General features: G+C 37.3%; 1 protein-coding gene across 1 annotated transcript in view; it reads right to left on the reverse strand.

The window, feature by feature from the left end:
• Nucleotides 1–682: 682 nt before the first annotated feature.
• LOC149232655 (uncharacterized) overlaps nucleotides 683–26,564 on the reverse strand; it is a 58,895-nt gene continuing 33,013 nt past the window's right edge. The window contains exons 3-8 of the mRNA XM_089381962.1: nucleotides 17,060–18,129; nucleotides 16,341–16,927; nucleotides 3,192–3,497; nucleotides 2,041–2,090; nucleotides 1,836–1,876; nucleotides 683–1,425 (exon numbers count right to left, since the gene is read on the reverse strand). Coding sequence (XP_089238088.1) covers nucleotides 842–1,425; nucleotides 1,836–1,876; nucleotides 2,041–2,090; nucleotides 3,192–3,497; nucleotides 16,341–16,927; nucleotides 17,060–18,129 — 2,638 coding nt within the window. The 3' untranslated portion in view covers nucleotides 683–841. The remainder of the gene's footprint in view (nucleotides 1,426–1,835; nucleotides 1,877–2,040; nucleotides 2,091–3,191; nucleotides 3,498–16,340; nucleotides 16,928–17,059; nucleotides 18,130–26,564) is intronic.

Consider the following 26,564-nt stretch of genomic DNA (forward strand, 5'->3'; position numbering starts at 1 on the left):
AAAAAAATTGGTGTTTTATTTTTTTAATTAATATTAAATAAATTTAAATCATACCATTATAAAAAAGATGTTGGAGATCGCGGAATTATCGCATTCTGGGGGCCATTCCTATTTTTAAAACAATATTAAAAATATGCATCGTCATTTTTAATTAAAGATAAAAAGAAAATATCGAATATCGTACTTGATACAAAATTGTTTCTCCTTTTAACCAAGATATTAGTATATTTATCATCCCATTAGAATATAAGACAAATTCGTATATTTAACCTAGTGTGTCATATTTGGTAAGCTATATATATCCAAATATTTGGTAAGCTATACAGTAACGCGGGCATGCACCATGAACGCGTCGCTTTCAAAATGGAAATATCTAGATTTTGATCAAATTTGGTGGAATTTTTGGGAAATTCCAAGTTTCAGAGTTTTGATAGTGCTAAATTATTTTATTTCCCTAAAAACTATTCAAACGCTCCTACTCTTGCGGTCAAATTTTTTGAAAGGAAAAAATGCCTCGAAAAAGCCATTGATTTATCCCATAAACCCAATTCTATCGCACTGGAATCAGACGTGAGATTTAAAGTCCGGAATGGAATTCAATCAACATGTAGTGAATCCTTTAATCATGGCGGAAATTAACAGTAGAATCGAGGAAATTAGTCATATAACCACAACAATCATGTAATTAATCCTTATTCATGGGGTAATTAATACAGCGGCTAAACAGTGTTATACAGAAAATTAGTCTTGAATTGCGTCTGTGTATTCTCACAAATTATTATGCATTCTGTATCATACAACTCAACTAAATCAAAAGTAAACTTCTCAAGTTATTCCTTCATCAGTTCGGCTTCTGCTGGTCGGGGTTAACCTGGAGTTTACCAGATCGAGAAGCGTCTATGAAGCGCAGTTCTTTGAGCTTGCAGACACCGGCTTTGTTATTCACGATACCTGTACTTTTACTGTTATTATTGCTGTTTATGCTCCTAAGCCTGCCTTTGCCCAGATGGTGTTCGCATAGGGAGTACCCTACAAGCGTCCGCTGAGAACACCTCCACCCTCGCCCGTTCCTGCGCCTGCACTGAGACCCTTCAACTTCGCTGTTATTATTATTATTGTAACGTTTACTGGTCATGGCTTTCTCATCCACTTTTCGCCCATCTTCCTGGTCGACATAGGTCTCCGGCCTCAAAATTTTACTGGTCTTTGTTTCCTCATCCTTCCAGCCCTTGAAATACCCAATCTCATCTTTGCTTCTTTCCCCATTAGCGCCATGTACAGTTAAGTTCTTCTGCTGCCTCCGCAAATTCCCCATGTCAAGCAGGCCTGACTTTGGCAACTTCCCATTCTCACCACGGTCACCGATTATATCTTTCTCAGCGTTGTTTGACGTGTCTTCCTTTATAAGGAGAGCTCCTTGAGTTCCTGATGTAAATGGATCCCAACCAGTCATGAGCTACACGCAGAGACTACTGCATGGAGATTTCACTGCTAATATTACCTTTAAAATCAGTGTATAAAGATATAAGGCGCAGGAGACTGAAGATTTGAAAATTTCTTGATGAAACTGTGTATAAGGTTTTTTAATTTATTAGATGTGTTGGGTATACACTTCATTCATTATATGATTTTGATTCGATTTCTGATAATGGGTGAAGTACTTACTTAAATTTTTTTAATTTATTAGATGTTTTGGGTGGACATTTCATCTGATCCATGATAATCGATAGAGTGCCCATCCAAAAAAAATTACTTCCAACAAATTAAAAATCCTATAAATAGGTTTATCCTGAAATCTTTTACAAATATAAGATGTAGTTGGTTTCTCTATGTACCTTTTTCTTTTTTAAACAGTCTGATGTTGTCCCATTGATTTCTGCGAGAAGAAATTCACAGAGAATAATGAAATAATTAAAGCCATTGGCAAATACTAAATATAGCTTAAGTAATTCAAAAGGAATACAGTGCAGAAGTACGATTATCACTCATACTATAAACAGGAAAATGATCCGAGGCCGATTTAAGAACGGGTGGGAGTACCTTATACTGCCGTTCCATCTCCAGTCTGCTTTCTTGCCCTCCACGCCGTCCTGCACAGAACGAGACAGGACCCAAAACGGGTTTTTAGTGCAGCGTGCGATTAGAAAATGGGAAGTCCATTTCATTCTGGTTTCCAGATCAATCGTTTGCGGAATTAAATTATGTAAGGGGCAATCAAGTTTGGCATAATTTTGGTGATAGTATTTTATGGGTGGGTAAGATCATGCAAGGACCATTCAAGTTTAGACAAGTTTTGAATAATTTTGGGGATGATAGTATCTTATAAGTGAGCAAATAATTTGCAAAGCTTTGAACAATCCTGGCGATAATAATATTCTATAAGTGAACAAATGATTTGCAAATGATTCTTCCACCCAATATTGAGACTTGAGACTAACTACTCTGAGCTTAACTAAAAGAACACTATCCTTTACCAGAGGCCAACTAAAAAAACCAACTATCCTTTACCGGAGGCCGGCTGACGGGACTTCTTTGCAATAGTCTGATCGATCGATTCATAAGAAAAAGATGAAGTCCCAAAATGCCAGGTATGAGTATAAGTTATAATATAATATGTGGTGACAATCCACCAACATCCCCCGATGAATCTGTACCATTTTAACCTGCATTTTGCGCCTGCAGTGTTTCTTCCCCAGGTACGCCGTGTTACAGATGCATCTGGTGGGAGCTTAATGACTCATATCGAATCTAAATACAGAAGATAGACGAGGCTCGAGGGGGAATGATGGCTCGAGGGAGGAACTTAGTCTGTAGATGAACAGTACAATAGGACCAAAGCCCACAACATTTGTCCATGTCTTCTGTTATCCCCTTAATGTCTCTATAGCGCAGCTATATATAAATACTGATAATGCATACAGGTATATATGCCCACAAATAAGCTTCTGGATTCGCTAAAGTAGGTTGATCACATTTACTTTCGCTGAATGCGAGGAAGTGGCTGAGGGTTTCTCTTTAAAAAATGTCCATGAAAATAAAAGAAATCTACTCAGATTCATATGGGTGTCTCAGGTGTAAGATGAACTCGAGGGTTTGGGGAAGCACACGCACAGAAACCCAGTTTGCACCCAATTGCACCATGGGCTTCGTACAAAATACAGAAAACTAAATCGATGGGATCACACGCTTACCTTAAGAACCTGACTTTCACTGTTCCCTTCGCCGCTGCGTTGGAGATGCAAAGCATTCCTCCAGTTGTGGACCGGACGCGAATGGATCCCATGATCTCCTCCACCCTCTTTGTCCTCAGCCTGCTGGATGTCCATGACAGCTGCAACCAGAGGAAGAAGAAACTCCTCGCCTCCGTTCCCATCACCACTGTTAATGGCGATAAGGGAAGTAGAGGTAGAGCTGGCGGCCCTATCCGCTGCGAATAAAGCTCCGGGACGCTTTCGGATCCTCATATTTATGTAAGTATTGAGGTTAGCCTTTACCAGTTACCCTTCAATAGAAGGCAAGCCACGGAGGGATGGACTGATTCCCCGCCCGGGGAAGCTCAACAGACGGCCCAGTGCTATTCAGAATAGCCTCGAAAACCACACTGCACAAAGAACACACAAAATCCCTCCCCTAACTCCCGCACATATGCTCGGAGATCGCACGTGTGGACCGGACACGACCGATCGATCGCCGGTATTTACCGGAGACTACCCGCCCCGGACCGGTCGCTGCTTGTCACGTTCACCTTTTCTGAGAAGTGCCCTTTGCCGTATTCGAGATATTGCTCACCATACACAATAATGTTTTCACCTTAGTTTTCGTGATTTTTTTTATTTTTAATTAAACACAGTGAAACTCCACATAAGAAAATGTCAAAGTCAAGTGAGGCTTTTGGCCAAATAAAGAATAATTGTTTTTTTTTTTGTAAAGTAGGTAATCGTGACACCCGGCGGTAGGTTATGTATATCTGTGCGCGTGCACTATGACTTGCTTGCTGGTTTTGGATGACGAAAAGTTGAAAAAGGATAAATCTCGTTGTTTATGAGGAAACTATCGTTATTGTTATTCATGTATCATTATGAAATATTATGAAATATTGTGTGGTGGTCGAATTTTGATTATTATTATTAGGTCAAATACTAAGTATACTAAATAATTTTTTAATAATTGTTTTATTTTTTAAGGCATTAGAAATGAAATGAAAAGAAAATGAAAATGAAATGATATTTTAAGGTTTACGAGATTAAAAATAGTCTATGAAACCATTAATTTTCTGTTTTTCGCTTTTTCCGATTCAAATTGATGATGAGATGAGTTGTGTAATTATTTTAGGTTTTAGAGTTTTTGGACAAATCCAAACAAATTTTTAGTTTTGTATGGTATAAAATCTGTTTTTTATTTTATATCGAAAGAAGAAGAAATAAATAAATTATTTTAATATCCATGAGGCTAAAGATAGCTTATGGGACAGATTGCTTCTTCATCTCCTTGATGTATTCAGCCTTTTTTTCTATGAAGCTTCACAATAAATGCTCCCATCTTCTCGACAAACCCCTTGCTAAATAGATATCCCAAGAGCTAGCTACTAGCATATCTGCATAACTTTCCTTGTTGTCTTTGATGGCCTCACATTTTAAAATGAAATGTTTTTCTGTTTCCACTTTTCCGGAAGAACAAAAAATGCATACTCTTTCCTCCCACACTTCTTTTGGCCTTTTCTAGCACTCTGTTTCACAACGGAGTTGATAAGAATTAGTCCTTAACTGAGCAATAAGAATTATAGCTCTCCAAGAGATATTGGCCTCTATGTATGTTTTTGGTTGGTGACTATAAATGAGATTAAACACTTCAATATAGTACTTTTTCTTTCTTCCTGGCTCCTTTTCCCAGGCACGCTTGTGGAACTTATCGATAACAAAATCTTTTATCTCTTTGTTGTTTATGGGACATGCGTTCAAGCAAATACCCCATTTACTAAACCATTTGTTATTTTGTTGCATCCAAGTTTTTTTTTTTTCTTTTTACACAATCTGTCATTAAGGACAATCTTAGGCCATCTACCCTCTTTCATTTGTTCAGTTTTTTTTAAATACATTATGACTCACACCATAGTAATTGCTTCAATAGGAGCAATCCATGTTTCACTTAACAAGATATCATAAGGAACTGCACTTTTAATCTTGAATTTGTTTGTAATCAAATGTTTCTGAATTTTCTCAATTTGTCTCCACTACATGTCGGTTGTGTTGTTGGCCCATAGTTCACAACCATAGAGAACCACCAGAATCACTAGAAGCCCAAAAAGAATTTGAGTGGTTTTCCAGTCCCATAACTCTGCCTCTATACACCTATTTTGAAAAGCAGAAAATGCTTTCCAACCCCCCAAAGTTCTTTTCTTTCTACAAACATCCCAGCTTAGATTTTTGTTGAAGTCAATTCAAAGTTCTTTGTAATTCACAACTTCTTCCGTAATGTTGCCTTCAAAATAGAACTTATGCTGGTTATGTTTTCTTTTCTTAGAGAAAACCACTACTTTCATTTTGCCTATATTAATTTGCATCCCCACACATCTACAAAAATGCTCAAGGGATAGTAAGTGCTCTTGCAAACCAAGAGTTGATTTAGCAATTAGAATAAAGTCATCTGCATACAAAAGAAGCCTTATAACATACTTTCCCAAATAGATACCATCACCCCCTTGCGAATTTAACCACTCCTCAAGCTTGTCGATATATAAACCAAAAAGGGTAGGAGACAGTGGGAAACCTTGCTTGACCTCGATATCACCTCTAAAACTTTCAAAAATGCCTGTTGAAGTTTTGATTTTGACTTTCACCTCTTCATACAGCCTATGCACAACTACTCTCAAATGTTTAGGAACCCCAAGTTTCTCCATTTCACGCCAAAGCTTATCCCTAGGAGCCGAGTCAAACGCTTTTCTGGAATCGACAAAGCAACAAAAGACTTCTTCCTTCTTCTCCCAAACGTTTTCAATGATGTACCTTAAAGTTATTGTTATGAAACCAGCTCAAGAAAAGATAGAAAAGATAGATCAACGCCTTAGAATTCAGCCTCTTCGAGGGGGCAACCTCCTTTACATTACATAAATGAACAATTCTTGGATGATACAAATGAAAATACCTCCTTTCTATATATAGGAGTCTAAGGGGTTATAACATAATCAGAGCCGACATAACAATAATAATGTAAGGGCACAATAATAACAATAGTGGGCTTCTATGGGGCACAATAGTAACAATATGGGCACTACATGGGTACATCAATATAATAAGTGGGTTATACTAATAACAATAAGGGGTTACACTAGTAGTATAGGGGCCTAACATGCCCCTCTCCTTCAAAAAGCGTTGTCCTCAACGCTTGATTAGTTCTTGATGCTTCTGTATAAAATTCTTGTCCTCCCATGTGGAATATTCAGCAGGTAAGTTCTTCCACTTGATGAGATACTCTGAAATTGATCGATTTCGTAGCTGTCGGGTTCTTGTTTTTGTGACTACTCCAGGTTCCAATATGATTTTTCCTTCCTCTTCAATTTCTGGCAATATTGTTTGAATTGGGATCTTTTGCAACTTTTGAATAAGTGGCCATACTTCTTCGTCCTTCTTCCATTCATCCCTTGTTTCGTTTATCCAATCTGGTTGGATAATATAAATAGCACAAAACAATGCTTCCACATCCTCATCCTTGAAGAGTCTTCCCATTTGGTAAGGTCGCCATTTTTTAAGTGCATGTAGTATTACCAACATTTCCTTCTCATAAATAGCTTGCTTGAGATGTAGCAGTAAAAATACCCAATCACCTACATCAAAACATTTTTCACTACGATGTTGATCTACCTGTTGTTTCGTTTGATTTTGCACTGAAGTGGCGTTATCCTTTAAAAGTTGGAGAACTTGCTGTTGATGCTCGATGTGATCTTTCTCTGCTTGAACCTTTTTCTTCTTGATATGTCCTTCTATCTTTTGAGGAGTGGTAATTTCTTCCAGTCCTTTACAAGATATGGTCGGATTCATTTCTTGATGCTCGATGTGATCTTTCACTTCTTGAACATTTTTCTTCTTGATGTGTCCTTCTATCTTGATAGTTTGAGGAGTGGTAATTTCGTCCATTGAATTACAAGATATGGTTGGATTCATTTCTTCTTTCTCGATGTGATCTTTCACTTCTTGCACCTTTTCTTCTTGATATGTCCTTCTATCTTGAGAGTTTGAAGAGTGGTAATTCTTGCCAATGCTTTACAAGGTATGGTCTGATTCATTTCTTCTTTCTCTGGGGTGGTGTCCTGGTGTATATCCTCTTCTTTTGATGTTTCTTGATCCTTTTCTTCCTCCTCTTCATATTCTATGTAAAATAATTTCTTTTTAACACACCTATGACCTTTAGTGCATTTGCTATCACAATTGTAACAAAGCCCTTTTTCTCTTTTTTCTTCCAATTGTTGTGGTGTAACCCTTGTAGGTTGTGGAAGGCTGGGAGAAACAACACTTCCATCTTTATAGTTGTGAGGGGTATGCTTCCTGGTTTCCATAATTTTTCTTTCCATTATGTCACAAAGCCCTTTTACTCTTTCCAATTGTTGTGGTGTTGCTCTAAAGAAGGTGTTGCTCTTTGTATCCTCATAATGTGCTATCATTTCCTCCGTGAAAATTGACCACGTAACAAGTTTTTTACGAGAACAAAGCCTTTCATACCATAAAAATTGATCTGGTTCTAAATATGAAGATGCAATACATACCTTTTGTAACAGTTGTACACCATGTAGATCAAAATATTGCTCCATCTGAAGTATCCAATTTACCGGATCCTTGCCATCAAACTTCCTCATCTTGCTTTTTCTTGATTTTAGGAGCTCGACCTTGAAACGACTGTAACTCTGTCCTTTCAGATCTTTAAGTTCTGAGATTGTGAACTATAGTAGCCCTCTGTTTCCTCTTTCCAATGCCACCAGTCTGATCCAAATTGGATTCTCTAAGAAAGAGTTATGCACAATCTCCCAAGATGACCTGATTATATACCTTTCCAGAAGAGAGAAATTGTATGAAGTGCCACGTGTCACTGTTTCAACCTTTGGATCTGAAAAACGCATACAAGAAACTACAGTCCGTCCTCTTTCTGTACCTTCTTACGAAATTCAAATCCGATCCCCAGAGAGAAAGTTATGACGATTTTCCCCAGGTCACCTGTTTTGAATGTAATTCAGGAGTCTGCAAAAAGACCAACTTCCTCAGATCATATCTCCGCAAATATCGCGTGAAAAGCTCTGAAATTCGGACCCAAGGTTCAGCACGATTTCTTCTCAAATGGGTTTTTTTTTTGCGACTTCTGAAATGTCACAGAAAAAAAGTTATAGCGAAAATTCCACGATGGCCTGTTTGGAGCAGCGAAACCCTAGAATCCAAAGCTCTGATACCAAATGTTATGAAACCAGCTCAAGAAAAGATAGATCAACGCCTTAGAATTCAGCCTCTTCGAGGGGGCAACCTCCTTTACATTACATAAATGAACAATTCTTGGATGATACAAATGAAAATACCTCCTTTCTATATATAGGAGTCTAAGGGGTTATAACATAATCAGAGCCGACATAACAATAATAATGTAAGGGCACAATAATAACAATAGTGGGCTTCTATGGGGCACAATAGTAACAATATGGGCACTACATGGGTACATCAATATAATAAGTGGGTTATACTAATAACAATAAGGGGTTACACTAGTAGTATAGGGGCCTAACAGTTATACAATGATCAACTATGGAATGTTTAGGTCTAAAATATGCTTGCCCTTTAGCATGCTTATCTCTTTCTTCTGCCCATTTGTTAATTTTATTTTCTAGCATGCTTCCAAATAGCTTTGAAAACAAAGGGTTTATCATGATGGTCCTATAATTGGAGGGATTATTGACATCACCACTCTAGAAAAGAGGTATTGCCAAACTAGGTGTCCAATCTGTGAGGAGCCCATGTTGTATGATGTTATTGAAAAATTCTGTAATGTGAGGTGCAAGGATCTTTGAGTCCCACTTTAGATATTTTGCTTGGAGTTCAGCTAAGTCTTTTACTTTTACAACACCCAACTTCTTGATACCCATCTCTACCTCTTGCACCGTGAAGATTTTAGTATCAGTGTTGACCAAGGGGGGAGGGTCAACCTTGGGATCCTGCTCATAGAGTTGTCTTACATAGTCAAACCATTTAGAATTTGTAATACTATTTCCAGTTTGTATCTTTTTCGGTTGCAGCTCCTTCCAAAATAATTTGGGATTATTTTTCCCAAGGAAGATTAGTTCTTCCCTCCTTGAAACCATGAAATCAGCCTTTTTCTTGCTTAATAACTGCTTGTAAGCTTTGAGCTTTATGTTATCTTTGTTTGACTCTTTCCACATTCTCCTTACCTTTTTGTATTCCTCGTCAAACCAAGCATTAACCGGAAATAAATTTGTTTCAGACTTCTTGACTTTTGCTCTTTTACACTTTGCAAGTGCGCATTGAATTAAATGTGTTAATTCGTTACTATGAAGGCCTTGAATTGTGATTTTCTCCTTCTCGAAGAGCCTCTCTAGTGCCATTTTGAAGGTATTACAATTTTTTGGAGTCAAAATAATTCTACCATGTGGGAAATTTTGTTGGACATATTGAATTTTTTACTCTAATTGTTTCTTTCTAGTCCAAGAGAAACATAAATAAATTGCTTGTGATCTAATTTTAAGTCCCACCACTGATCTCCAATCAAAACTTCCTCCATTTTCTCACACAAACCATGTGAGCAAATTACATAATCTACTACACTTTCTCCATTGTAAGTATTGCAAGTGAAATTATAGGCCTTTTCCCATCTAGTCAAGCCATTACAAATGACTAAATCAAAGGTCCCACATAGAGTAAGTAATTGTTCACCAAAGAGATTGCAACCCTTGTCCTCTGAAATATTTTCCACTGATGATTACTCTCTTCTGTAAGCCAAATAGGATCGCAGTCATCTTTACAACAATTAATGTTAGCTTTCTCACTTGCAGTCCTAGCATTGAAATCACCCACTATAAGGACTTCACCTAGCTATGAATATGTTGCAATATCCACTTTTAAGGCTGCAAATGGATCTTTGTGGTCAAGCCCTCTACCTTTGTAGATTTTTTAAAGTTGTGGCACAAAATAGCATGTTGCAATTCTAATGTGGTTTCTATTTTTTGATATTTTAAACCAAATGAATTGATTATTTGAGTCTTCTTTTTCTAACTGAATGAGACAACCTTCTTTCTCCCTTACTAAAACCATGATACCCCCGTGCCCTTTGCCATTCCCTGTTGCCTTGTTCCACAATGCCATCTTCTAGTAACCTTCAAACAAAGGTGTCTTGCACCCTTCATGCTCATGTGTTTTTATGACGCAAATTATGTCTCTATCTTCCGCAATAAGCCCTAACCTAGGTCCTCGTCTCCATGGGTAACCTTTGCAGTTCCAACAAACTAAACTTAAGGAAACATGGGTATGACTTGATTGCTATTTATTTTGACATGCAAGACTCACATTTGAGTCTGTGTCCCTGCTTTCCCATACTGACCTTGCTTCCTGATTTTCTGTTGAAGAGTTTGCTGCCTCTTCTTTATTACCATCTTGTTGCTCTTTTTTGGAAGGAGGTCCAAATCACGCTATCACAAATTTGTCTTTATAAATCCATGCTCTCTTGCCCTCATCTCTTGTTGCCCTAACCTTTAACATTTCCTCCCGCCTTTCCTCCTGTTGTTTTATAGTTAAATATTTTTCTAGGAAAAAACGAGAACCCCTCAATAGATGCTTCTTTCTTAGAATGATATATTTATCACGCAAGCTTGGCATGATGACTTTTATGGGCCTGGCTCTCTCACCGTTAAACTTACCCACCCTCCATGCTTGGCATATTTGTCCTTGCCATAACAACTTTTCTTTCAAGAAGTCTCTAATGCAAGGTCAAGAGTACATTTATTTTTCCCACAGTCTTTCACCCCTTTAATAATTATGTTTGTTTCTCTATTTTGTCTTTCTTTGCCTTCTCTATCTTGCATGTGGTCAAACTGAATGTTTGTTTCTCCTTCCTTATTAGCAGAATTGCTAATAACTTGAGCCCAAGTTTTGGAAACTTTGGTGGAATCTCCTTTCCTTTCTTCTCTTGCTTTCTCTTCATGGTTGTTTATTTGGGCAATCATTTCCCTTTACCCTGTGATGATTTTTCATTCACCACCTCTGTAATTTCCACTACATATTTCTTTATGTTTTGCACATCCACCTTCATGCGTTGCCATTCTGTCTTCCCTATCAGGAGAGCTTCCTGTAGCAATGCCACTTGTTCTTTTAAAACTTTATTTCTTTATGCTAAAGCCTTGTTCTCGGCTGTTATTATATGAATTTTATGATCTCTTTCATGCTCTTTAGCTTCTAAAACCTCCAACCTTTGTTTTTCATTTAACAATTCTTTCACATAAAGATCAGATGATAAGGTGAGAGGTGTGGATGTGGGACTATATAAGGTAGAATCATCAATGACTTTTCCTCTAGACTTCTTGTTGCCACGTGCTCGTAGAGGGGACTTGTTTGAGTGCTTCTTGCAAAGGGCTCAAGTACTTTCCTTTCTAGACCGTTTTTTCCTTGTCTACTCCTATTTTAGATGGGCTAGTCTTTGTTTTAAAATGTCTCGATATTGTTTGGCATTGACCCAAACCCACTTCCCAGCGTTGGCGGATAAGGCAATTTTGAATTGAATTTTACAAAGTTTATATATGCTTCCAACTTATTTTTATAGAATTTCTAACAAATTTAACAAAAAAATATACTGGTAAAAAAACAAAAAAAAATTCCAAAATTAAAAAATTAGATTGCAAAAAATTTTAATAGAATAATATTTAATAATTTGATTTTAGAATTATCTTTAAGTTAGATTTTAATTTGGTATATGATTTGTTTCTTAAATAAATTTCTAAAAAGTTTACTAAATTTTTTTTAATAGAATAATATTAATAATTGATTTTAGAATTATAGTGAAGTTAGATTTTTATTTGATATATGATTTTCTTTTAAATAAATGAGTAAAACTTATTCTAGCAAGAATGTCACAATTTTATGTAGAATATACTAAAAATTGGATTAAAAAAATTAATTTAATAAGATTTTTTTTTTTTTGTGCCATCGAATTTATTGTCCATTATCGACGTAATTATAGTGATGTAGGTACCCATTGCATTCAATTTAGATCAATAGCTATGGAATGTGGTGTTTTATAAATTTAACAATATAAAATATTATTATAGTGATGTAGGTATGATTGCATTCAATTTAAATTAATAGCTATGGAATGTGGTGTTTTATAAATCTAATATTATATAAATGGAAATATATATAAAATCAATGTCAATTTTGATGGTTGGTCACCAAGTAAAGTTGTATAATCTGGATTTATATTTAATGAGGTGTTTGGGCTAAATAAATAAATACAAATAATAATAATTAAATAATAACATGTCCTTATAATTTTGTAATAATGATATGCAGTTCGCGTATATTATTTATGCAATTTTTTGGAAATTTTTATGTAAGGTTCAAAGCTAGTGTGGCATCTGACAATTTCATTTATTTGGTGGTTATTTTTTGCTTAGTTTTGGTGTAACCATTTTTACCCTACAAGTCCAGTAGAAGTATCATTGGGATTTGATTTGATGCTTACCATGGATTGACGGAGCAGTGGTGTCTCGCTTATGTCTTTACTTCTTCTTGTGAAGATTTGCATCTCGTGTTATTAAATTGGCTAGACAAAGCCAAGGGAACCATGAAGAATTTGACTAGACAAGTTTGAACCTAGGACCTTCGTCCCCTTGTTTTTTGTATATATACATATAAACACCAAATGAATGGTTGTTAGATTTAGAATAAATGTCATTAAATAGGTGCCAAATTCAGCCATAGCTTGAATTTTGCATGATTGAAGTTCTATGCATTGCAAGAGTTGCCTCTATGAGTTTTACCCCATTTTAAACAAACCCATGTGCTCAAAAAATCTATGGAATTTGGGATTGATTACAAATTTGATTTTTAAAGTTGCGCAACTCACGCGAGGAGGGAGGATTGCTACAAGTTTAGCTTAATCTCTAAAGAAAGAGTGTGAGCATTTCCTAGATAGTAGTTACATCATATAGACTTTAACATGTTTAGATATCTGAGCCATTCACTATCCTGCCCAGTGAAATCTTGAGAGCTAGGGATTGTAACAAACACCTTCGAATTGAGTGCTTTAAAACCCTAAATCATATCAATAGAAAGGAAAAAAGTTTCTATACCAGAGTCATTTACTAACCTATTTCGTAAATCCTTAAGAACTATGGATTGTAACAAACACTTGAGGATCTCATGCTGCCAACAACACACTCATGAACTACACTTTCCACACTTGAGGATCTCATGCCAACAACACACTCATGAACTGCACTTTCCTTGTTGAACAAAGAGCTAGCATGTGCTACAATGCTTGTGGCAACTCTCCGATAGTAGAGCCTCTCAGTAGGGTGAGTGAGAGAGCGCAAAAATATGTTCAGCATAAGCATCTATAATCTTCCTCAGAGATGTTCCATTCTCCACAGTAATGGTCATGGGCGTTTCATCCTCACTCATTATGCACTTCAACTCTCGAGTACTTAAGAGAAGACCGAAGTCGCCTCCTGAGCATACCAACTTGGGTATGGAGTGAGATCATATGGCGATTTCCCACATCTTTTGTTTCTTCTTACTTCCGTCTATTATATGCCAATTATCTAATCAAAGGAGGTAATCAATTGTAGTATTTGATTTACCACAATCTCGAAACCCCGCACCCTAGCCTCTTTCTGTTGTGCGCACTTTCAAACCTCACGGGGGGAAGCTCCGAGGGAGGGAGATTCCCCTATTGGATTGTTTTATGTTTATGTCAATTAATGACCCCGGACCCCAAAGATTTTAGATCAAGTGACTTTCCCCTCCTTCCAAAACTTCTAAGGTGAGATCCTTCGAGGAAAAGATATTTACATCTCAGTCCATTCACGTAACCGTTACCCCGGCGTTTCTAAGGTCTCTCCAAGCATGTCTTGACACGTCACCTCGAGCTTAAAGGTACATGTTAGCCTCACGTTTTAAAGTACACGTCACCTGACACCTTGAAATTCCACATCATCCATGAGGTTTGAAAGGCCAACCTCATTCGAAAATTCCGAGGGAAGATTTCCCGGCCAATCTATCCTTTTATAAAAATAATATATAAATTTATTTTAAGGTAAGATTTACTAAAGTTTAATAAATATGATATTATTAAGGTGTAAATATCAATTTTTTTCCATTTAAAAATGTTTACGTTTTAGTAAATTTGACTTTTATAGATATTTGATAAATTTAAAGTTAAAATAAATGATAGAAAAATGATATACACAATTTTAAAATGAAACTTAATGAAATTGTTTTTGATCTTGTGAAATGATCTGTTGCTAAGGTATTTCGTAAGGTCATTTTAAAGATAATTTGTTAGGACATAACAATACCATTTCATAAGACTCTTGAAGTTTTGAAATGACAATTATATTTTTTTAAATACAATTGCATAAATGTAAAGATGTTGATGCAATGAGTTTTAATTTTTCTATGGAGCATAAAACACATTATGTTCGCCTAGTAAACTAATGCATTAATTATTCACAAAATGGTTGATCTACATATGCTACCATTGGATGGTTTGCAAAAATAGTCACTTATGTTGTAGAGGTTTTTTAAAAACCTGGTTTTTGTACATTTTCTAAAACATGTTATTTTGACAAAAGGTCTGGCATGGATCCACTAAAAAAATTAAAATTATGAACAGATTATGGTAGACATTCATTGGACTCTTTTCTAAAATAACTTGAATATTTAACATTGAAATGCAAGGATAAGAATAACTAAGCATGCATGCATAGTAGTTCTTTTCTTTCAATTCTATCACTTTCGTTCATACAACTATGCCTTGGCTGCATCATTATGCAACACCTTGTTTTCACCATCTATACAGAGAAAGCAAAAAAATATTTTTTCATGTGTGAAAAAACTATTATCGAACACTTATGCATGTCAAATAATCCTAACTATGATAAAAGCCAAGACAAGGACAATATGTTGGTAATCGTTTGCAATCCGTTGTCTTGGAAAAAGACAATTGAGTTAATGAACTATCTTGATCAAATGAAAACATGATTAATGCAAAATAGATTCCAAGTCAATATGTGCTTATCAAAGGAGAACAAGAGTACAATAAGTAGAATACTAGATTAAAAACTATGGCTAGGAAAGAAACAAAAACTAGTTACCTTGATACATTATTTAAAGTAATGTATCTCAATATTTCATGTTCTCTAATGCACATTTCTCAGCCATACATGTAAAAAGACCCAAATACAATAGATTTTATTGAAAAACCATCTTCGATTCTACATTAACCACACTTCAATATATAGTTTGTATCAATTAATTTAAAAAAAATATATGAATAGCATTTATGTTTAAAATTAATATTTTATTAAATTACATCATCTGTACTTAATGCATTGGAATTAATACATTATGCTCAATAGATTAGTCTTTATTAGTTAATTCTATTTTTGATTAAGTAATTGTCTTTCATATTATTATAAAAGAGTATTAAAGAAATATAAGAAAAATTTTCTCTAGTACAAAATAGATTTAGAATTGGAATTTCTTGATGTTGTTGTTATTTCTTTTTCCATATTTTATTAATATTCTTGTACAATTGTAATTTTTTCTCTAGGGAATATTTGTATTAGCGATCCCTGTTTATAAATATGCTTTGTGAGATAGAGCTCATGCATTGGAAATTGGTGTCTATAGTCTAACGTTTCATTAAATGTGATTAGATAGATGTCTTGAAAAATCGAGGTTATGCATTGATGGGAAAAACATTTGTTTCCAACAAATAGCCTTTTAGTACAATTGCAATTTTATATATGGCTTAAATGTTGTGTATACAATTTGATACATTGGTCCTTTTTTTTTTTCTCGATTAAGACTAATTCTATTAAGGAAAAATATTGTACAAGAGGCTACATTCCAGAGAAGCAAAAAGCCGGCAACCGGAAATGATAAGACTATCAACCTCGGTTCCGGAGAAGGAAATAAGCAGGCATGGAGCTACAACAAGTCATTGGTGATCTAAAGGAGCAGTGATTCCTACCCTGAAAGGGTAGAGGGATCAACACGAATCTTTTTTCCTTTCCTTTTTTTGACTTCCACCCAACCATTTTGGGGTGGATGAGCAATGATAACTTGAAGATTGGGTACCTCCCCAGGAGAACCTTCCTTTTCCGAATCTGAGGAGGAGGACAAATGGACACGTTTCTGAGCAATGGCTGAGTCAGTGGAAGGCGCCAGACCATCTGTGGGAGGGGCCTCGTAATGAGGCGATTGAAGCTGCTCTTCATCACTATCTTCATCTTCAGAGCTGGAGGAATCAGAATTCTCGACAGGAGGAGGAGAACAAGGAGCCCATCGTTTAGCCTTGGGCTTGGAGACGTTGGCCATGTTCTTTCTTGCTGGGCGAGATGGGCATGTATTCTGCAAATGCCCAGATTGATGGCAATGTCGGCACCGAAAAGCAGTATTCTCGTAATCCAGCATCTGGGTCCATACGAAGTCATTAATCTTGAGATTGATTTGTTCTGGAAGTCCTTTGCTCAGATCTAATTCTGCACAAATTCTTGCATACGAGTAGAGACCTTTAGATTCCCGCCAAAGATCACCATGAAGGAAGCTGCCCAGGGTGTCTCCTATGGCTCTGAAGACACGAGTACTCCATAGATGGGCAGGCAAGTTTGGAAGCCGGATCCATACAGGCGTCTTAGTTATGACTGCGGTAGCCGGATCAAAATCTGGGAACCAAGGAGTCAAGAATAGTCCTGCAGTTCCCATGAACCAAGGGCCTTCTTCTAAGGCCTTTTCATAGTGCTTACTGTTATCAAATAAAACAATAAAATAACCTTTGGAGCAAAAGAAGATCTTACAGTGATGCGTCCAGTTTGCATGAACCCATGCATAAAGATCCTGGGATCGCGGCCACAGTCCATTGAATCTGCATATGATGGCTCTTTCTGCAAAATTTTGAAGATGGGAAGCCAAATCATCATGCCTGAGTTCAATAAAGGGAACTTCTTCAGCCTTGTCAACCAGGAAGGCCTTAGATTTAGGGGCTTCCGGGGGTTTGGGGATCTCAGAGTGAACAACATCTTTGTATGAGAAGGGCCGAGAGGAGGAAGACTGTCCCGCTGCACCTCCTCTCAATCGGAGGGTTACCACTACAGAGCTATTCCTAGAAATGCTGTATGCAGATAGGGAAAAAGGGTCTTCAAGCTGTTTACCTTGAAAGAGGAGTCGCTGAATGCCTGAAGGGATCCCTATTCTGCTCTCTAGCTTCAGTTTGAGATCCTGCACCAGATCTGAAGGGCTAACCCAGTGCATGATAGGGCTGCCTGTAGGCTGAGAGATCTGGATCTGGAAGATGTCAGGTGAGGGCTTTGAGCCCCCTTGATCAGTTCTGCCATGGCCCTTTCCCATCCAGGGGAGCAGATCTGCAGGAACTTGGCCAGGATATGAATGGAGCTCTGGATCTGGCCATAGCTTGGGCTGATCTTCCTTCTGGGTGACCGGATCTGGTTGCTCTTTGCCAGATCTAAAGCCAAAACTGTGCTTTGGAGGGCGCGAGTATTCCCCAGATCTTAACCAGGACCAGGCTAACTTTGATATCTCCTGCTCAGGATTGTGGCCACGTCGCCAGATTAGCTGTCCGGTCGAGGCCAAAGCGGCGTGTGCAGATCTGCTGTTAGGGCGTAATAAACCCTCATTGTGCTTGCCGCGGCTGCCCCAGATGCTGTATTGGAGCGTTTCTTGATGGCTGCCTGCAAGATCCTGCTTCGTTTCATCTTGAATGTAGAGTTTATTACTGACCGGGACATGGGCCGCCTGTCCTTCATAGCCGTCATGAGCTCCGAGAGAGGCCCAAACCTGGGCAGCCGAAGGCGTAGTCGAATAACGCAGACCCTGCGCTGCTGCTGCTTCCATCGTTCTCCCGAATCCACTTAATTTTATATTACAGTTAGATTTGATACATTGGTCTTTTGTTCAGCTTGATTTTTTTTTTTATGGTTTGTGTTTTGTGCAAAAAATAATTATGTGCAACATTTCTCATAGCATGTTAATACTTTTGTCCTGTCACAGGTGCAAGTATTTGTTTTCTTTTCTTTGAGGAAAGGGGAGAGCATTATCACGTTCCAGAATATTCAATTGTATTATCCTTTAAAGTTTGTTTCTATTGTGTTCACTTCTTCTAAAAAAAAACATAGTTCAAAACCTTATTTTTATAGAACAAAACAACTTACGATGGTAATATAATAGAATCTATGATATGCAAACAAAAACTACATTTGCATTAAGTGAGCTACATATGGAATGAATTGATTTGGTGCTTTCTACTTTCAATCTATTTCGGTTGAAACATTTGCACTATTATACATGGGATTGTATATTTGATTCATTTGTTGTTCTTTTACATTTTTGACATCGCTGAGAAGAAATACGAGAAAGCATAGTCAACCACTTCCGATATTGCTTGAGCTGTGAAGATGATTTGGTTATTTCTTCAATGCAAAGTGAACTAGTTCCTAGCTATTTGCAAAGCCTTCACAATGTTGATAACATTGAAGCTCATTTGCAATGATTGTCTACGCCTTCTTCCATTGTATAAGGTTAATCTACAATTAGCTTATGGGGGGATGATTTTTGCATAAAATGGTTCTCCAAGTTGTTGTGAGTCCCTATGAATGCTTGGTTATACATAACTGGACAAAAATACCTTTGTTTTAATGACGACATCCCTAGTTATGTATATAATATTTTGTTCCACAATCAAAACCTTGCATGTGGACACTTTGAACCACTGTTATTGTATCAATCAACAAGAATTATTTTTTGTTTCATTCTTGGCAATAGTTGTTATTGAAGTATTCTACTTATTGTACTCTTGTTCTCCTTTGATAAGCACATATTGACTTGGAATCCTTTTTTGCATTAATCATGTTTCCATTTGGTCAAGATAGATCATTAACTCAATTGTATTTTTCCAAGACAAGAGATTGCAAAATACTACAAAGTAGCAATATGGACACTTGCAATACATCAACTTCCAACTCTGAGATTACAAATCGACAAACAACATCAAAACAAGAAAAAAATTGGTCATATTTCACTTTAATTCTAGTTTCCATTGTTTGGACGTTGGTTCTATTTCTAGGAAATCACATTCCTCTTTAACAAACAAATTGTATTTTCAACTATACAGATGTAAGAAAATGAAACCACAACCTTGTTGAATTATCCAAGTCTCGTTTATAAGTCATACAAATGTTTTTTGAATGTGATGTGCTTGTAGTATATGGCTTAGGACAAAACAAAAATCCAAATTCACCTTTAAAGACTTAATTTCTTCATGTTGACCAGGCTGACAAAGATGGGAGACTAGCAATAACAATAGACATAAACAATAATTTGATAAAATATTTGAACATTTTTTTTAAGAAAGAAATAGTGTTTGTATCAAAGACTTTGCAATAAGAAGCAAGGGAATATATCAAAGAGGTGATTCATAATATTTCATTCTTTTATCATAAAGTATCGTAGTCCAAAAGGTACAAGTTTTCCAAGGTTGTAGATTAGTGTCAGATAACATGACACAGGAGATCCTTATGTCACTTGACAGATATGTAATTGGTTATGTGGCAGTAATAGCCATAGGCTACCTGCAAAATAATAAGTTGATTGAACTTACTATCAAAGACGATGAAACTGTGAACGATATTGTAAATGTAAGTTTGATATTACAATGAAACATTTGCCTGTTTTCTTGAATAGATTAAAAAAATAGATATCCTATTGTCTTTTTTTAATTTTATATGCCTACTCATTCATTAAAATGCATGAATTTTGTGCACTCATGTTACAGTTGCATCTTAATAAAGTATAGAGAGGACAATTTCTAGAAATTCAGTATGAGCTACAAATGATGTAAACTTTGAAACAAGAATTGTAAACTCAAAACGAGAAGTCTAGCCAAAAAAAACCCCCAAAAAACATAAAAAACAACCCAAAAACAAAAAGTGTGTATTTTGGAACGATGTTTTACTTTTTTTAGGGTTAATTTTCAACATTTTTAAAAAATGGGAATAAAACCAATTTTTTGTGCAAAATAAATGAAAAAACACACTAATATTGTTGGTAGAATAACATTTTTCTTTTTCGGTTACAATTTCAACATTTTTTATTAATGGCGTTAAAGATAAAATAATGGGCTCTGAAACACATTAAAATTCCAACAATTTTCATTCATGTTGCTAAACATATAATAACATAACACTAAAAATCACTAAATTCTAATTGTTTTCAACCATAGCATTAAATATAATAAAAATTCGACAATTTTCAACCATAGAATTAAAAAACTTTAAGTTTTCAACATATTTCAACCATTACATTATGAACAAATTATATGACTAAATTAATCAAAATATCAATACTTGTATATTGAATGAAACATAAATTATTTCTCTAAGTTATTGTTGCATTATGGATATTCTAAACAAATAAATTCATCATAATTAAAACATATAATCCAACAAACATAAAAATGACTCATAACTTTATGTAAGATTATATGGAAGTTAAAATATTTATTTCAAGTTACCATGCAAACATCATTTATATAAATTGTCTTAGAAAATTATTCAAAATCACTCATATGTTCTTGCACACCATCAGAATTCACATCTTAAAATGAATGACTGGATGGTGCAGGGTAACACCCGCACATACCCACAGTATGCATTAATACACATAAAAATCTTTGTCCCAGGTAATTGACTCTCAAAGGAGTCAAATCTACAAACCATGAATGGTTAAGGCCCTCTAACACACACATATATATATAACCACCCTCTCATAGCCTTGGTTACATACATTAACACACAAAATCCTTATCGGCACTATCTTCCCTTTAGAAATCTTTTACAAACGAAATATCATGCAAACATACCTTTCTCCACTTTTATATGGACTATGCATAGTCCTTGAGGTTAAACCTCATCGCAATTGGAATTCGCTCCTATCACGGCCACACCACATATATGGTTGCATCACCCCTCCGACTCCGACATATGACTATTGGAATCGTTAAAACACTGCTTAAGCCTTAAACCACCCGATGCAACTCTTTAACACAATATAAAGGAATTACACTAACTTTCCGCCCTAACCATATAAGGCAGACTTCAAAACTTATCCACCGACACTTATAAATGTCATTGGTTCGACACCTTCAATCACCCCACAGTGTCGCACTATATTAAGGCCCGACCTCCGATCACCCGATATCTCCGATTAGCTCTTAATCGCTATCGGCGTATCGACCCTTAACTATTCCACTGTCGCTTAAACCTTTGGCTTCTCCGATATGCGATAAGCGATCAGATCTGGACTGTTGATCTGAATCTTGATCCGACGGTCCACGTTTAATCGCTGGTCGCTATCGCTATAATTCAGTGACCTATTCTGATACTTAAAAAGGGTTCCGCCGATGCGATGTTTCACCTTCCTCCTCATGACATCATCTGAACCATTGACCCATGTAATCTAATGGCTGCTGTGCGCTAGTACTTCACTTATCCATTATTATGTTTAACTTAATTTTTATGCCATTTTCAGTGATTCTGATAGTTTCCAGTTTCTTCAAGGGTTCTTCATCCTTCACTGTTTCCACTCCGCCACTCTGATCTGAGCTTAACTCTGCATGCTCTTTGATCAATGACCTCTTAGATCCTTCAGATGGACTCAAGGTTCCATTATGGTTTCTCTGAATCATTCCTCTCTTGCGTAGTTCTTCAAAACTCTGCCTTCCACTGTTCAACATCCTCTAGGCTGAACTCCTCTGCAATTCTCGCTTCGCAACTTCTCTCCAGAGCTTATTCTTCTTCTTCACTTGGATTCAAAATCTAATGTGATTCCTCTGAATCACTCCATTCCTCTGTGTCCTTCAGAATTCTGCCTGCAACCTATTGTAGAGCCTATGAATTCATAAGTAATTCATACATGAAATACTTCTTCAGCTGTTATAGACATATTTGGGCACTGCAACCCCAATCAAATATGTCCATAAACCAAGGGCTTCTAAACCCTTAAAAGTGTTTTTTCATACCCTAAAGGAACAAGGTCAGCTGATTACATCATCTCCCAGAAGTTCTCCATGAAGAACTACTTAGAACTTGTTGTGAAGAACTGGACCATACAGACTGCTCCATGCATAGGGTGCGATGCATCTCACCTATTACACACGGGGGGTGCGATGCATACTGGAAAGCCCTTCTATAGGGTGCGATGAGTGAGAGCAGAAAAATGGCACAATCAGTTTGCTAGGTGGAAGCCCAGAGAATCTTCTAGAAACTGCTCATATGACACTTGCCTCTCTGAATTCGCCCAGGGATGAGTAAGAGATTTGAAATCTCCAAGTGGAACCAAGAATTATCAGTCAAATGACACTAATCAAAATCCCAAAAGCTGACTCACTCTCCTGTAAACATCTATATATGGATCCCTCATCCTAGAGACTGCTCCATGCATAGGTGTTATAGACATTTTTGTGCCTTACAGCTCTAAGCATGAAATGTCCATAAACCAAGGGATCCTAAGTCCCTAAAAGTGTTGTTCCAGCTCCTAAAGAAACAAGGTCATCAAATTACAGCTTCTCCCAAAAGTTCTCCACCAGAAACTGCTCAAAACTAGTCAAATCAGGATCATTTCAGCTGCTCCACTAGCTAGCTGCGTTGCAAAGCACCCAAATACACTAGCTAGGTGCGTTGCAACGCACCTAAATGCACTACCAAGGTGCGTTGAGCGGGAAATGACAAGTGGCAGAGTCATTCCACGAGGTGGAGAGACAATGGAAGCTTCCAGAATCTTTCCCAATGACACTTGCCTCACTGAATTCGACCAGTGATGAGTAAGAGGCTCTCAGTCTCCAAGTGGAAGCAAGAACTGACAGAGAGAAGCCACTAATCAATTCATGAGCTGACTCATCCTCTTTGCATACATCTATATATGGATCCCTCACCAAGAGATCCAAAGGCTGGAATTTTGTACATTGCAGAGAATTGCTGTTGGTTTTGCGATAGATATCAGAGTATTGGGTGATTTATGCTTTGTTGGAGGTGAAGAGGGGATTCTATGCTGGGAGGTTGATGCTGGATCATGAATCATCGGTTGTAACTCCTCCTGGATCTTCTTGTTTTATCAATAAAACTATTTGAGTTTCTCCTACATGCTTGTGTATCATTGATGTTTGTTACATTTGTATGTTTAGCTTAAATCTGATCCTAAGCTATTTATGAATATAAATCCATGTCTTTGTGTAGTTTCCTTCTTCTGTGATCTTGCAGGAACTTGGTGACGCTGGGCAAGTAAGGGAGCAGGTAGCTGGAAGCTGTCAAAGAGGAGAGAGATTGGATCAAAGGACTAGCGCAAGACACAGGTTGGTTCATCATATTCCTCTTCGTTTATAGTTCATAAAGAAGAATACGAAAGTAGTTTTCCCTGTTTGTTTCTGAGGTCACTGTCACACCTCAGTGGGATAGGGTTGTTCTGAATAGACACTTTTCCCGTTAACAAAATGGCGACTCCACTGGGGATCGTGTCTAGTTAGTTTGTTTGTGTTTCTCTTGTTGTTTGTTTCATAAACTTAGAAGTAGCGAATCGAACTGCATTTGCCATTAACAAATGCAAAGTAGACATCTGCTACTTCAATCCATTCACTGGATATGTTTATGATTTGAACAGCTGATTCACAAATGATCTGATTACCCTTTGTGATAGCTCTTAAACCTCTTTTAAATCAACCCTCTGATTGTGCATTACTGATTGCTTTTACTCGGCCAAAAACCATAGATTAAACTGTAAACCGTGACCCAGAACCCGGATAGAATTCTCGTTTCTACCCCAGCGCAGGCTCTGTGAAGAGATTCTACATTTCAGCGCAGTTCCCGAGAGGGCAACCTACGTTGCAATCCAGTTTCTCTGTGTAGCAGGTGCGTTGATCAGCCTAGCCCTGTGCAGCTAAGGTTCTTTGCTCAATTTTTTCAGTTTTGTCTCTAATTTTTGCAGCTTGTGATCAGTGTGTGTGTCTGTTTAAAAGCCCCTTTTCTTTGCCTTAATTCCGCCTCAGTTGTATAAAAGAAACTGTATATGTTTTTGTGTGTTTGTTACGTCATTTACAGTTTCCCATTGCAAAAGTAGAATAGTCATACTGTCGTCCTTTGATTTAGATCTGTCGTAAGTGTCGATTTTGATCTTAGGAGAAAGTTTATTTGCTGTTGACAGTTGATTATGCTTTTACTTTTGCCTTTGGCTTGAATTTGTGAATTTCTAGTGTCGAAACAAGTGTTTATTTCAAAATCATAAAGTGTCGTAATCGTCTCTACCTTTTGATTTCGAAAAAAAAGCTTGTTTGTGTTTTTCACTTGAAAACGAATTCAAATTTGTACAACAACTTTCTTTTTAGGCATCAATATTAAGAAAGTGAAAAACAAATACATGCACATGTGCATTTGCATATTGACAGTCTGTTTAGCTTGATTTAGGAAAAGTGCATTTACAGTGTGCTCTTTGCTCTTTGAGAAAAGATTGTGTCTTTCTTTTCCCCTTGTAGCTAGGATTTTCATTGCTGAAAAGAGATAAAAGCTTGCTTATCATCTTTAGATTGCATTTTAGGAATTACATATACATCTTGTGGTGATCCCAAAAGGAAAACTTCATAAGAAAGATCAACTTAAAATAAATTCAATGAACTTAACAACGCTTTGTAACTTAACGCACAACATTTAGAGGTCTAGGCTAGAGACGTATTCCGGCGTCGTAAAGCCTGGTAACTGTTGTCCTCACTGATGGTTGGGTGATTCCTCCACTTTGAGACGATAAGTGCCAGTACGGACTTGTGCTCCCACGTACCGTCGAGTATATATTGGGAGACCCCTATAGGCATAAAACCTTTATCCATAGGAAGCCGTGTCGGCCGCCCTACTGATCGCAATGCACCGAACACAACATTCGGGAAGATTGATTGCCGTACCGTAAAAAGTATTCTGTAGTTTTGCGATTGGTTTGGTACTCCCTCTACCTAGACCTCCAGAGCAGTCCCTTTCGTTCCTTTTCAGACTCCTTAACGGAAAAGGTCCATCTGAGCACTTGTCACTTCAGGCTCATTAAAAATCGAAGGAGACTAGAGTCATCTTTTGTTTTTTCTCGACTCTTAAAAACTGAAAAAATAAGTTGTGTCAAAAGTGTCTAAAATTCATTTAATACGGAAACATACTTTCCCTTTTATTTTAGTTGATTGAGTAATCCGCAATTGTGGAAGAAAGTCAATTGAAACCTCGTCGTTCGCGGAGGCTTACGAGTCAACCGTCTTTGTCTCCGGAAGCGAAACCAGTACGGACAAAGCGAACTCGTTTAACCGGATCCAAGTCTCCTATCAAAGTTAGAACAAGTGTTCCAACGACATCAGAGACTCCGGTTACTCCAAACATTTCTGGAATCCCTGCCTCAACAGAAGAAGTTCAACAGCCACAGAAGGACAGTGGTACTGATCCTAGTTTGAGAATAAACACTTGTGTTACTGAACCAGTTCCATCTATAACCGGTTCAGAGAGTCTTACTCTTCAAACATCTGTCGCTGCCTCTTCGGCACCAGAAATATTTTACGGACCTGACGGTCTTCCCCTTCCACCTGGTCTGATTGCGATAGAAGAAATTGTAGAAGATCCTCAAGCAAGTACTCCAACGCACTTTGGAGTCGGGATCACTCTATTTCCTTCGACATCAGAAGTTAGTCTACCACCAGCAGAAGTTCCTGTAGAATCGCTAGGTAATCTTTTGGATAGACTACAAATGTCTGAACAACCGTCAACATCTAGGACTGTGTCTTCTGACACAGCGACGGCAGAACTCCCTGCTGTCACTCCGACAATGTTCGCCGGCATACCATCTGTCCCGACTAGCTCACAACCGCTAGAAGGAGCCCATCCAGGGGCTATTTCGACAGTCTGGTTCGTTCCTGTTTGTTCATCCGGAATTATATCCGGAAACTCTTATGTTGAGTCTCAACAAATTGATCCATTTGGAGGTCAATTTGGGCAGTCCAGTCCCCAAGGGCAAACAATTCCCTTGAGTTCTGGATTACCACCGTATGGGGGGCAGTATGCCCTTTCATTATCCCCTCCGGGAGGATATCCATACGGGAGTTCACAACAGCATTCAGGTTATACTGGAATTACTTCAAGTGGTTGGGTACCTATACTACCTCAACAACCAAGAGTTGTATATTCGATGCAACAATGCGTACCTGTGTCGAACATACCGACTACGCCAGCTATTGTGACGGTGTCACAAGTTCAAGCACTGCCTGTTGTATGTCAACCT

Source organism: Pinus tabuliformis, chromosome J, assembly GCF_031772625.1.
Source record: "Pinus tabuliformis cultivar Carrire ecotype Pingquan chromosome J, CPIR1, whole genome shotgun sequence".
In the NCBI taxonomy this organism is placed as follows: domain Eukaryota; kingdom Viridiplantae; phylum Streptophyta; class Pinopsida; order Pinales; family Pinaceae; genus Pinus; species Pinus tabuliformis.